This window comes from Pinus tabuliformis, chromosome Q, assembly GCF_031772625.1.
Source record: "Pinus tabuliformis cultivar Carrire ecotype Pingquan chromosome Q, CPIR1, whole genome shotgun sequence".
NCBI classification, from domain to species: Eukaryota; Viridiplantae; Streptophyta; class Pinopsida; order Pinales; family Pinaceae; genus Pinus; species Pinus tabuliformis.
The window spans coordinates 674,642,127-674,657,288 of record NC_142296.1 but is presented as its reverse complement, the minus strand read 5'-3'; the positions used below and the strand labels follow the sequence as shown (position 1 = coordinate 674,657,288).

Here is a 15,162-nt window from a genome sequence, read left to right as displayed (position 1 = left end):
TCTGGTATAGGTCTTTCGTTTTTTTCTGTGTCGGGTATAGGTCATATGTCTCTGTTTGTGTCTCTCTAGTTTATATACATGTCTATGTTTGCTCTGGTTATGTCAGTAGGTTTTGTAAGGGCACTGTCAGTCTTCTAATGCCCCTGCGAGGGTGGGATTTTTGCTACGAAGCCCCTGCGCGGGCGATTTTTGTTTGGTTTGAGAACAATATTCTGTCTGGAAATGATGCCCCTGCGAGGGCCAAAAATGAGATGTGAAATGCTAACCCAACGAGCCACAGTAGGCCTTGGGCAACTTGACTCTTAGACTGTAATGCTTTCATGTACATAATATAATAGAATAGAATAGATTTACCGAGAAAAAAAAAATGTAATTATTATTTACAAAATCCATATAGTACCATACTGACTTTGATGGAATGTTCATTACTAGTGGTACATGAAAGAAATTTAATGAAACTCCTCTAAAGGGGGCTTTATCCACAATAAAAAAAGGAAAAAATTAATTAAAACATTATATAAACAAAACCATAGGGAAAAAATACATGAACACCACCATATAAGAGTTGTAAATAGAGTAAAATCTCACATAAAGTTGTAATAAGAGAAAAGGCTCACATTGTAGATACAATTTCCCAATGCCACCCATGAGAAGCAAAAAAGTTCTTCAACTCGGTAGATGACACATTAAAGGAAAAAACAAAATTGTTATATAGCATCTTGGAAAATATACAATATGACAACAACAATACTTCTGACCAATTTTTCGACTAATTATATTTAACCGATACTAATTACATCATAACAATATAAAATAAATTAGTAGCTAAATTAAACTAAGCGGCAGGAACGCTAGCTTTGCAACATTGTTTACTATAAAAAAAAGGTTCCCATTTCATTTTCATGTTATTCACTTTTATGTGAATACTTATAAAACTTAACATCCATGTAAATAATATTTATATTTCTTTTTTTGTTCCTCCATGCAAGAATTCTTCTAAGGGATAAAAATCATCCTCCATGTAAAGAGAATTTGATATTTCACTTTTTTATTCAACCATGTAAAGAGAGGTTTGAATTTCTTTACATGCAATTTAAAAGCACCTAAAAACCTTCTCTTTTTACATACCTTTTCTTTTTTAACTGCACATAGGAATCACTTTAGTTATGCCCAATATGGAATCTTTGATGGACTTGATACTTTTTATCATGTGAACTTTTAAATATATTTGAAAATTTCCCCTTTTAATTTCCCCACTTGCACTTTTTTTTTTAAGTGAGGTGACCATTTTATATTAGCTAATAAAAAAGATTCATTCCCCTAGCTACTATCTTGTCATTGGGAAACCAAACTAGTAACATAAGTACAAAGATTTTGTCTAGATTACTAGATTATAAAAAGTAATGCAATAATATAATAGGCAAAAATGTATGCTATTAGGAGAGCTACTATAAAACCTATATATATAACTATCATGAGTGGAAATTTTTTTCCTTAATGAAAGGAAAAAATGAAAATACCAACCTGGACATATCAGCTTGAGGGAGAACCCACCTGACCTGTCTTTAGATTCTCATTTTCCTTCATTCGGGCTAGGAAATCCAGATCTACAATATTCTTATCTAGTGGAAACACTTTGTTATCCAGTTTCTTGATTTGAAGCTAAAGGGCATCAATATAAATGAGGATCTCCTATTGGGATTCACTCCTCTCCATGAATACCTTCCCCATAATTGTCCTTACTTTCCAGTAAAGATCAACAATTTAAATATATGTGTTGTAATAGTCATTGATCGTACCAGTGTCCAGGACCCAATGTTCCACACTTACTTCAATTTCCTAATCATGGAGGAAATTCCTTTCCACATGAGCCTTTGTTTATGCAATGTTTATTTTTTCATGGATATCTGTGGAGTGTGCTCTAAGTAAATAGACATTGAAGTCTCATTATTTTGCTAAGCTCATGTCTAAGGTTTCTCATGTCACCCATGAAAACCATGATGTCCTTGACCTGTCCCAAGGTAAGGCATGATGAAAATAAAACACATATCAAGAAGGGAGTGATGACACTAACATGGAAAAGGGTTCCAAAAAAATGTTGATAACGAACCAGAGCAATGTGGATGTCAATGCAAGGGATTCAAAGGAGACTAATAAAGGAAATTGAACAATGGTTTAAGGGGGAGAGTAGGTACGAGGGAGAAATCTTTCCATTCAAAGCCAGAAAAACCAAAGGTGAAACCAGAACATTGAAATTAATAAGAGTGGGATAGAAGTACATACATACTCAAAGTAGAGAATGTAGGGGTCAATGAGCCAAAGCTACATGTTTCTTAAAGAAGTTGAGACCAATGACCATGTCAATTGCTACTATTGTTGAGAAATAAAATGGGGGTGATCTGCAATGATGAGGCAATCTGAGAGGAAATAACATCTGCAAAGGAACTAAATTCTGTAATTTCCCCATTAACACTTGAATGTATTGTATGGTATAGGTCATGTGGTCTAGTGCCACTTGTTTATAACTTAGAATGGATGTAAAGGATTTATGACGACTCACATTCATTTACATGTAGGGTATCATGACGAGTACCCCATCCAAGGATTCACATGCAATTTAAAAAAAATACTTAAATAGAAACATACACACACATAAAATTTTGGCCATGAGGCTAGAAATTATTTGCAATTCCTTTCTTTTCTTCTTCTTTTTCTCTTCCTTTTTTTTCCTATTTTTAAATAGGGCCTAGCTTATTTATTTTTGAGAGTGATCCTTTACTTAATGATTGCTTGAAAGATGGACCACTAGTCTAGAATTACTAGAATTTATTTTTTTAATTATAGGTCATCATAAAGTGTACTCTAATACTGATTAAAGTGAACCTAGTAGTTCACATCATGAATACATAAAGTAATATATAGTAAGTTGTGTGTGTGTGTGTGTATTATCATTTTTTCCTTTGGAATATAACCTAGATCATTTGAACAATCATCTATCAAACATTTCATTGGTGGGATGAAAGGAAAACCCTACTTGATTCAAGCATTCAAATAAAATTCTCAAGCTAGAGGAAAAGACTTACTAACTTTACTCAAGGACACATTAAAGGATCCCACAAAATATGACTTGAACCCAAATCTCATTTACTTAAGCATAGTCACCATACATTTGATCCTTCAAAGAGTGAGTTGCCTCAGCTACATTTGAGCCTTCAAAGAGTGAGCCACCTCTTCTTTAGACCTAGGCTTCCCAATAAATATTAACTAGGTATGACTTATTGTACTTCATGTTGGATCTATCCCCTTTTGCATAGTTACCAAAGGCTTTCTTTAGAGATGGAAAATACCTTGTCCATCACACACATATTCCATCAGTGATGTGGTTTATGTTAGGTCCCCATCCACATCCTTAGCATTAATCCCTCCCACCACCAGAGATACAAAATAACATTTTCCTAAAAAAAATCATAATAGTACACACAATTTTGAAACTATCCATTACATAAGTGAATAGAACTAGCCTTAGCACAAAATATGAAACCCTAGTCCCATTTTGTAGAAACCCTAGCTACTCGTATGTCAAAAATCCATTCACATTTGACCATTAATATTTGTTTAATGGAAAAAAAGGGAGAGAGAGAGAGAGAATTAAATATATTTATTCAAAGTCAATGTAATATGTAAGTGTATCAATACCACTAATATTTATTTATGTATAATGACTATTTACATTTATTATGTGTATTGTCAATAAGTTTTAAACTTTTATAATAAGCAATGAGATCATAGATTATTTATAATTGAAAAGAAAATAATAGAAACCCCGCATAATACTTATAGATTTTCCCTAGAAACCCTCAACTGGAAAAATTAACAGAAATTTTACACTCATACTTCTAAATTTCAACACTATCTAACTTCATCATGGATAATACAATATATAGGATCTTACAACATTCGAAACCCTAACCTATTAACCAAAATTAGACTACTTAACTAGAATTATATTACATTTGGCTTAAGAACTTCAAAGAACATGCCAAAATAATTTTAAGAACAATCCATTTTTTTCCTCAGAGACTCTACCCCCCATTCCCCCCTTGCTCCCATATCAATATATAATACATATGGCTTACATAAGGTTGATCATGCAAAAAAATATAACATTTTTTTTATTTACATAGTGGGAAACCTATCATAACACAATTTGTCTAACCAACAATGATGATAACCACTTGTGGCTAGTATTTTTGAATGCAAGATGAATAATCACCATTACTCATGGAAAAGCATACCACCTAAAATGACCCACTGATGGTCCATAAGGAAGTAGGATTTCACTTTTGCGAGATGCTTTTGAATCTTGGGCCATTAACTTATTTTCTCATGTCCAAAAAGATAAACTCTTACCCAAATAAAATCATTTTTAAATCATACTCCAAAACCATAACAATAAGTAAATGATATATATAATATATAAAACACATATCTAATCATATCCTTAATATATTTTATATTTTATTATTTATATATTTTTATCATATAAATATATCCTTGTAGGGAAGGTAATCATTAATTATATCATAAACATATCCTTTAATGTGTTATGAGTATGAAGGTTTACCAATGTAATTTTTTTTATATCAATATCGAAATTATATATATATATATATATATCTATATATATATATATATATATATATATATATATATATATATATATATATATATATATCTGTGCTTTATTTTATAGAACATGAGGTGACCTCTATTTATATGAGGTCTACCTCAAGTAATTTTAGCTAATGAAGCCCTTGAAACAAATTTGACAACAAATAAACCTAAAAGGACAATATCCTAGTTGAATCTTTCTTGGAGTAGATACTTGTTGTGAAGTTGCTCCATTTTGGTGGCAATGCATTTAGAACACTTATGATCACTTTTGAATCAGTAATTGGTTCCCCAAGTCCTTGCAAATGGTCTCTTAATTGAGAGACTCTCATGAGGAAGCATGCCATATCATCATCCTTTGATTTCTTCTTTGATAAAGTAATATATATATATATATATATATATATATATATAAAACATGCCAAAATAATTTTTAGAGCAATCTATTTTTTTTCCTCATAGACTCTACCCCCACTTCCCCCTTGCTCCCATATTAAAATATAATACATATGCCTTACATAACGTTGATCATGCAAAAAAATATAACAATTTTTTATTTACATAGTAGGAAACCTATCATAACTCAATTTGTCTAACCAACAATGATGATAACCACTTGTGGCTACTATTTGTGAATGCAAGATGAATCATCACCGTTATTCAAGGAAAACCATGCCACTTGAAATGACCCACCGATGGTCCATAAGGAAGTAGGATTTCACTCTTGCGAGATGCCTCTGAATCTTGGGTCATTAGCTTATTTTCTCATGTCCAAAAAGATAAACTCTTGCCCAAAAAAAAAAAAAAAAAAAAATTAAATCATACTGCAAAACCATAAAAATAAATAAATGATATAATATCTAATCATATCCTTAATATATTTTATATTTTATTATTTATATATTTTTATCATCTAAATATATCCTTGTAGGGAAGGTAAGCTTTAACTATATCATAAACATATCCTTTAAGTGTGTTATGAGTATGAAGGTTTACCAATGTAATTTTTTTTTTATATCAATGGTGAAATTATATATATATATATATATATATATATATATATATATATATATATATATATAATGAGTCTTAGTTGATAGGAAGGGTTGTTACATGTCATTATAATGAGTCTTAGTTGATAGGAAGGGTTGTTACATGTCATTGCGCATATATATATATATATATAGATATAGATATATAAGTGTTTTATTTTATAGAACAATGAGGTGACCTCTATTTGTATGAGGTCTACCTCAAGTAATTTTAGCTAATGAAGCCCCTAAAACAAATTTGACAACAAATAAACTTAAAAGGACAATATCCTAGTTGAATCTTTCTTGGAGTAGATATTTGTTGCGAAGTTGCCCCATTTCGATGGCAATACATTTAGAACACTTACAGTCACTTTTGAATTAGTAATTGGTTCCCCAAGTCCTTGCAAATGGTCTCTTAATTGAGAGACTAATGAGGAAGCATGACATATCCTCATCCTTTGAAGAAGAGGTCTCTTAATTGAGAGACTAATGAGGAAGCATGACATATCCTCATCCTTTGATTTCTTCTTCAGTAAAGTGTCAAACTCCTATGTGCAATATTTATTTGAGGCTTAAGGCTTAGACCTGTGGGCATTTATAACATATTTTAGTAATTCATACTTTGAATTGTAACTCAAAATTTATTTGTTGTTAAACTTATTTTAGAGACTTTATTAACTAAAATTACTTAAAATAAATCTTATATAAATAGAATTCACCTCATTGTTTTATAAAATAAAACATATATATAATTGCTCTATTTTATATATATATATATAGTCATTATACAATGATTCTTAGTTGTTAGGAAGGATTGTTAAATAGAATCACCAATAACATCATGTTACCTCTAACCCAATAATTACAATAGAACATTCCATGCCCTACTTAATGATTATTTTATATAAACAATTACACATGTCAATTTGACATGTCTGAAGAGATTTTTTTAATATGTTATATAACCTGAAACTATTATAAAGGGACGATGAACGAACCCATTTGAGTGGAAATGTTTCATATGGTAAGTAATCAGTTATGATAAAAAAAATCACGTGATAACGGTTATGCGATGTATTAAACAAACGCAGGGGATTGTCACCAGATTCCTCACCGAAGTTGTCAGTTGGTAAAAAGGTTACAAGTTGTTATTAAAAAAATTAATTTGATAGATCACTTTCTTTTAAAGTCGTAATGGATATCAGATTGGGTTCAAGTAAACAAAATTATTTAAAAAATAAAATTAAGATTGAGTTAAAAAAGGGAGTGGTTTTTCTTTTCTATAATAACTATTATAGTGTTTTGCTATATATATATTTTCTACAATTTTCAGTGTAGTTTTAACGAAGAACAATGAATAGATTATATTGTTTTTTATTAGTTGGATTTTTGTTTTTTCCGATCTTTTTGGGTTTCCTGTCTTTTGGAGAGAGATGGGTGTTTTGGTTTTGTTGTTGTTGTTGTTGTTTTGTTTTGTTTTTTTTTTTTTAAATAAAGAAAATGGGGTAACATGCGTGGGTTTGAAGTTAAATGTTATTGTTTTTTTTATCTATGTTATTTTGTGAATTAGAGGGGTATTCTTCTTAATAGGTTAAAGTTCTTATTCTTGTTTTATTTATTTTTTTAATATTTTTCTTCTTTACACACATTTTCACCTTTCAACTCCTCCATAATCATTTTTTTCTATTTTTTCATTTTTTCTTCTTGCTTAGGATCTCTTCTTTTTCGTTTTCTCATTGCTTCTCTTTGCTTAAGACCTCAAAGCAATTTGTTGGAGGTGCTTTGGAGTGGAGCGGTTGGCAATTTCTCTTTCATTTGGTTACTATTTGCATGAGAAGTTTTTATCTCAATGAACTAATGGAAGATGATGTTCCCTTTTGTAGTCTTTAGAAAAAAGAATCTATTTATGGTATTTGTTGTATTTGAATGAAAGTTTCTCATAATTCAATTCTTGGAGGTGACACCCATCATTTAAATTCAATTAAGTTGCTTCAAACAATCTTTTTTTTAGGTCCAATTCTCCACATATTTGTGTGCATGCATTTTAGATTGAATCCCAAAAAATGAGCAATAAATTAGAATGAATTCATATAGGTATCACTTTGGGCATATGCTCTTTAAGGTTGGAATCTAACTTCCAAGTGTGTGGATACATAAGATATTGTCCACTTCTAAATATTTGTTAGGATATTCTGACACATAGGAAATAGTTAAGTATAAATTGATCTAGTGTAGAGTTAGGTTAAGTGTGTTTCTTTACTATGTACATTTGTGACTTACAATCTGACGGTCACGATATGTTCTAGACATGAAGTAATCCCACAGTTCATTCTCTCCTCGATATTACCAACACTTGATCCGTGGCTTAACACCCGATTGGTCCATGATCTCTATTTAAAGAACATGGATGGTCATTTGTAGGGTGACCGTTCATGAGAGAAGCTTATGTAAATTTTATTTATTTTATTAATAAATTCCCTGAAGTGGCCACGTTGGCTCACGTCGTGGACTATTTCCCTCTTTGAGGGTTTTATCCACGTCAAGAACACTGGTGTATTGCGGTGTCCTTTGGTGTTCTATCTGAGGAACTGACCTATAAATTCTTACAATATTAGAGAATGATCTTCAACCATTAGCTAAAATGGGATGGTGAGATACCCTCAACCACAAAGAAGAAAAATGTCATTGTTTCCTACATGAGGGGAGTACAATATTTTCTAGCCACAGTTAGATACCCTTATTGTTTGGTTATTTCCCCATGAACTTCTCATTCAATGCCTTTTCTATAAAAAGGAGAGATTTTCTTCTAAGAGATCTAGTTGTCATTTGAACTTCTTAAGTTTTATTAGATTCCTAATAATCACTTATAATTAATTTGAACGAATTCTTGCTTTTTTGTATCTAGAAATGGGGTTTGGATATCAACATCTTCTCAAAAGTTTGTGCACTTGTTCTTTTACTTGCAATTATTGCATGCTGTCACTTCTCACATGATCAAATTATCTTGTAGTGATCACAATAAAATTTATATGTTTCTGTAATGATAAAAGTAGTGTCCCTAATAGTCAAAAGGTTTTAGCTAAAATAATTTGGTGAACAATTTATTTCTCTAATTGAATAGGCTCAAGTCTTCATAACCATGTTCTTACTGTCTCAATTTTAATATTTATAAAATAATTATTTTTGGAGTAATAGTGACAACTAATAATTAAAATTACCACACTTATCATTCACATCCCTATTAACTAAACGATCATCCATATGCTATTTCCACTCGTTTCACATGTACCCATGGCAACCACACTCTTATAAATGGATATTTTAAAGCTAATTTGGAAGTTTCTGGTTGATAGAGTTATCAATGGAGTTAACGGCCATAAGGACCATAATTTAATTAGGAAAAAGGTTGATTATAATAAAAACTCAAATTGACCACACCATTCATGTGATCCTACTCATAACGCCAAAATTCAATTGTCAAATCTTCTTGTTCCCCTGGAGTTTGATTCCTCATAAAGCTAAATGAGGATGTAAACTTCATAGTTATTATTATTTTAACAATTATGGTCATCTCTGCAATTATTTTATCTTTACTTTATTCCAATGCCTTCTGTTACTAAAGCTAACAAAGTGTGTTTCATGCTTCAAAGAAAAGCTCCTTGTGTATTAAGTTGTCATTTTATTCACTGTTGTCAGATACAACCAAAAATATTACAGAGATAGTGTGATTCCATGTGGATTGAACATGCGACCGATTGAATGGAGCTCTTCACCCACCACAAGGGACAACCTACTTTCTGAGACTATCAAAAAAGTAATAAATTTTCTACACCTAAACCACTTTATAAAGTGATATACCCAATTGGAAATCTATGCGGACAGTTGAACTGATTAGGTATCAAGTTAGTGGTACTAATCATTACAATTCCCAACTAATTTAGTTTTTAGTTATACTGCTTTTATCCGTCTTTCACAGCCACACCATTCTTCATTAAAGAAAAAGGTCGCTATCTTCCAACGCAAAATGCCCAAATTACACGTAAGCACATTGAGATTGTCAGTGATTTGTTCCCATGAATTTAGAAAGGAAAAGAAAAAGTCTTAAAGTGGCTCTATAAAGGCTCAACCATGCATATTAACCGTATTAGAATAAAAAATTAACAGATATCAAATTATAATGCTTTTCCTACCTACATTTGTTTAATAAATCAATTTATTATGACCAATTTATTATGTGCATGTTGTAACACTATTTTGATAAAAAATTAACAGATATCAAATTATAATGCTTTTCCTACCTACATTTGTTTAATAAATCAATTTATTATGTGCATGTTGTAACACTATTTTGTTGGTATGGGTATGTTGTTTGTTTTTATTTGATTAAGAGTTTATTTAAGTAAGGAAGTAGGTTAATGACCCAAGACAAAAAGGCATTGTAAGAGTGGAAGTTTGCCCTTTTCTAGACCATCAACCAGGTTAAGGCCCAAGACAAAAAGACATAGTAAGAGTGGAAGTCTGTTCCCTTCTAGACCGGCCCAAGACAAAAGGACATAACAAGAGTGGAAGTCTGTTCCATTCTAGACCACCGACCAGCCCAAGACAAAAAGACATAGCAAAAAAGACATAGCAAGAGTGGAACTCTGTCTGTTCCCTTCTAGACCACCGACCATGTTACGGCCCAAGACAAAAAGACATAGCAAGAGTGGAAGTCTGTTCCCTTCTAGACCACCAACCAAGTTACGGCCCAAGACAAAAAGACATAGCAAGAGTGGAAGTCCGCCCCCTTCTAGACAGGCATAGCAAGAGTGTAGACCACCAACCAAGTTATGGCCCAAGACAAAAAGACATAGCAAGAGTGGAATTCCGCCCCCTTCTAGACCTCCAACTAGGTTACGGCACAAGACAAACAGACATATGGCAAGAGTGGAAATTTGCCCCCTTCTAGAACACCATCTGAGAATCCCACATAGTGTGATTTTCCTTCAATATTCCTTCAATAGGAGTGATAAATCAAGCTGCATTTGAGCAATCTCGAATTTTATAGTGTGATTTTCCTTCAATATTCCTTGAATAGGAGTGATAAATCAAGCTGCATTTGAGCAATCTCGAATTTTTCCTTGAATATTCCTTGAAGAGGAGTGATAAATCAGCCTGCATTTGAGCAATTTGAGAAAGCAGTTTGATTTTCCTTAGGAGTAATAAATCAGCCTACATTTAAGGATAGCAGCTAGGCTATGGTTATCGCTAGTTTAACAATAATACCTTATAAAAATGAAGTCACATTTTTGCTCAAAAAATAATAAAAATTACAGCATGATTTTGTAAAAAAAAGAAATTAGAAATCTAGATTTTGTTGCTCCATAGATTTTTTATGGTGCTAAATTGTTCCCATCATCCAAAGAAATTTTTTTAGAAATCTCAAAAAAAATCCAATTCAAACGCTCGCATAGCCAGATTTTTTGAAAAAGACATAACCACACCAGACGAAAAATAGTCGTTCCGTCCTAAATGTGACCTCGATAGACCGCTCCTTCAGATTAAAATGTGAACGAAAATAAAATAGTCGTCCCGTCATACATAAATGTGACCTTTGTGGCCTCGATAGACCGCTCCTTCAAATTAAAATGTGAACGAAAATAATGCGGGTTTTTAAAAATATTATCGAGAAAATGAAATAAGTACTCAAAATTCTGAGAACTCATATTTGACAAAAGGAAAAGAAAAAGGAATATCCGTTTGGGCGGTGGGTATGACGGGATTTACCGAAAGATGCCGGCGTTCAAAGATAGGAGTGGACCTACGATTTTGAAAAAGGACAAAAATCCTTGTTTTATATTACCCGCACGATTGCTTCACGACGTGGCGTTTCAGTACCAGTAACCTGTAACGTTGGATTGCGATCCACGTGTCAAATAAAAAACACGTGTCGGAACAAACTGGTTATTGGTCGTTGAAAAAGTGGTTAAGGACCTAGTCACGGGTAGCTCGGTTCTATGGATTTACTCAAGAAAAGGCCGTTAAAACAGGCGCTGTTTAGTTGAGGAAATGGCTGAGCGGTTGTTAAAAGTAGTTGGAATTTGGGTCAAAAAGTTTTAATTTATAGTAATAGTGTTTAAATTATATTTTTAATAGTAAAAATAAATTTAGTATTATCAAAAATATCAAAAATTTGATTTTGAGATTTAACCAATTAAATTTAAAAAATCCACCGACTTATCAAAATATTAATTTCTATAATTTTAATTTTATAGTAATAGTGTTTAAATTATATTTTTAATAGTAAAAATAAATTTAACATTATCAAAAATATCAAAAACTTGATTTTGAGATTTAACCATTATAATTAAATTTAAAAAATCCACCGACTTATCAAAATATTAATTTCTATAATTTTCAAAGCAAAAAATAATGTGGGACGGTTCTGTGATGTTAATGTGGAAAATGGCGTGAGTTACCGCAGTGTAACTGCATAGTAAATGTACGTGCGCTCAGTCTTTTTAACCTTTTCAGTTTCTGAGCTAAACTGCAGTGACGAAGACAGTACTGCAACAAGTTGCAACAGATTAACGTGCATGACACTCATGGATATATTGGAAGGATAAATTGACGATATGGTATTCAAAAGTTTAATTATCTCGTAGACGGCGCCCTTAGCATGTAAATTTGGCTCTTGGGTTGTACTGGTACGCTGAAGAGATATCCAGGTCATATTTCCTGGTAAAAGACGGAAGGAATAACTTATATTGCATGACAGAAGACGGAAAAGGATAACTTCCGACAGGACAGGAATCGAGCTCGCGATCACAAAACGAAATGGGGGCAGGATAATTTGGCTTCAAATTCACATAAAGATATTTATATTGTAGAGGAGAGCAGAGCGGATTATATTACCAGAGCAGCAGCAGAAGAATAAGGGCCAGTCTGGGCCCAGGAAGGACTGCAGATTGGAGCAGCAGCACATTTTATTCAGTTCCCATTGCAGGCCAAGGCCAGCAATCAATTTTGCCATTGATCATATTGTTGCTGCTGCAGTTGGTGGGGACGGAGGAGGGACTAAGCATTGGCAATGGAAGGACCCAGATCAGGATTGGCATTAATCATTTCCAATTTCATCTTCTTCTTACTCTCAGGTACATGAATAGTTTCACTTCAATTCAATGCTAATTTCAGTATTAAGTCAATTTACATGTATGTTTTGCATCTCTGGTCATGGGTTCGAATCTCCAATGATGTCAAATTGAGCTGGAACTGTCGACTGACATTGCGCACCGTTGCTTGTGAAGGTAGCGCAAGGACTGGTACAGCGAGCAACGCAACAATTGGCATCAATTACGGGCAAATTGCAGATAACTTGCCGTCTCCGCAGCGCGTAGCGGGGCTACTGCGCTCGATCAATATTATCAAGAAAGTGAAATTATACGACGCGAACCGGCAGGTTCTAGAGGCGTTTGCGAACACCGGAATCGAATTTGTAGTGGGGCTGAGCAACGAATATGTGGGCAATATGACGGATCAGGCAGCGGCAGTGGACTGGGTGAAGGAAAACGTGCAGGGTTACTTACCGGGCACCAACATCACGTGCATTGCCGTGGGCAACGAAGTCTTCACGGGCAACGATACGCTCCTGATGTCCAATCTTGTTCCGGCGATGCAGAACATACATTCGGCTCTGGTAAGCCTGGGGTTGCAGGGCTCCGTGAATGTGACCACGGCGCATTCCAGCGGAGTGCTGGCCACGTCATACCCGCCCTCCGCGGGCGCCTTCAAACCGGAGCTCACCGCCTTCCTGAGACCGCTTCTTGATTTTCTTTCCCAGACAACGTCGCCCTTCCTCATCAATGCCTACCCCTATTTTGCCTACAAGGATAACGCCGATCAAATCCCGCTGGACTACGTTCTCTTCCAGCCGAACGCCGGAATGGTGGACGAAGGCACGAATCTGCACTACAGCAACATGCTCCACGCTCAGATAGACGCCGTTTATTCTGCGCTCTCGGCGCTCGGTTACTCCGCCATGGAAATCAAGGTTTCCGAGACCGGATGGCCCTCCAAGGGCGACTCGGACGAAGTCGGCGCGACGCCGGAAAATGCCCGGATTTATAATGGCAACCTCCTCCAGCTCCTGGCGCAGAACCAGGGGACTCCCATGCGACCGTCGGTTAGGCTGGAAAGCTATGTCTTTGCCCTCTTCAACGAGGATCAAAAGCCTGGCAAGACCTCGGAAAGAAACTACGGCCTCTTTAAATCCGACGGCAGCCCAGCTTATGATGTGGGATTGCACGGATCCCTGTCAGGCGCCTCTGCTAATCCAATCCTCTACAGCAAGGTATTCCATCTTTAATCCTATTTCCACTTTAATTTCCAATTCTTGAAGTTACTACTGTTTTCCCAAACCGTAAGGAGATGCATTATTACAGTATGTTTGTCCTCTCCATCTACCTCCAGGTCGTGGTTTCGAGCCTCTGCTCCTTGTTTCTTCTATTCTTTTTAGGGCTTTAAGGCGGAGAACACGAACCCGAAAACGAACAGTAACAGGAACCCGAACGCCTGAATTGTTGCTGCTATTCTCAATCAACAAAAGATCGGAGCAATAACAGCCCACACGGCCATGGCGAAAAAATCTTACGGTGTAATTGCAGATGGAATCGGCGAATTTGTCACAGTTCCTTTGAAACAGGGGATGCTGTGCGGGCGCCGGCCATATTCCAGGTTTCTATCCCTTGGCTCAGCAAAAAAAATAGCAATAGCTGCATCTTTGAATCCACAAAGATTGGTTGTAGAACTGGTTTGATTCTTTATGAGCAAATAGCATCAATTTTTTTCGGGCCGGAACTGTGTGTTAGAAGGTAAAATTTAGCATCCTTATGTATAGAAAATATTACTGAATATTACGCTTTTTACGCTTTGCTGGTTGTGCAGTCCTCCTGTGTCCAACATAATATCTCACGATAGCATATATTACAGGAAACGGTTGGATCGTTTTAAAATACGAAACAACTGTCGTTACTACAGTTATCAGAGTGCTAAATTGCTTCTCTGCATCTTTGGCCCACTCCATCGTGGGATTCAGCCAAAATTAATATTTGTTGCGTTATTTTTATTTCAGAATTTTTTTGTGCTTTGCAATTTTGGCTACTTAGACTGAACCAGAATCATTAACTTTTGAAAAACATAACTATAATTAAATTCAATATTAATAGATATCAACTAACTATAATTAAATCCTATATTAATAAATGTAAATGTTGCAACACAACCTTAAAATATGGATTTTTAACAAAATATTTTGTTTTTATATAATAATAATTCTCGTTATAGGAAGGTACAAAAGACAAGTGGTATCAGCCGTTTCAATTAATATTGGTGAAGTTTTAGCTTACTAGTAAATTTGTATTTATTTTAGAATAAGATTTTTAGAATTTTAAATTAAGTATTATTAATTTTTAAATGGATA

At 34.1% G+C, this 15,162-nt stretch overlaps 1 protein-coding gene across 2 annotated transcripts; it reads left to right on the top strand.

Moving 5' to 3' along the window:
• The first annotated feature begins 12,316 nt into the window (after positions 1–12,316).
• Positions 12,317–14,613, top strand: LOC149221343 (glucan endo-1,3-beta-glucosidase 14-like). 2 transcript variants are annotated; one of them, XM_089385082.1, is made up of 3 exons: positions 12,317–12,838; positions 12,992–14,034; positions 14,154–14,613. In XM_089385082.1, exons 1-3 carry the CDS (start codon positions 12,775–12,777, stop codon positions 14,205–14,207), a joined length of 1,161 nt encoding a protein of 386 aa, XP_089241208.1. In that variant the 5' UTR covers positions 12,317–12,774; the 3' UTR covers positions 14,208–14,613. The 2 variants fall into 2 exon arrangements, with proteins under 2 accessions (XP_089241208.1, XP_089241209.1); XM_089385083.1 differs by having other exon boundaries at positions 12,566–12,838; positions 12,996–14,034.
• The last annotated feature ends 549 nt before the right edge of the window (positions 14,614–15,162 follow it).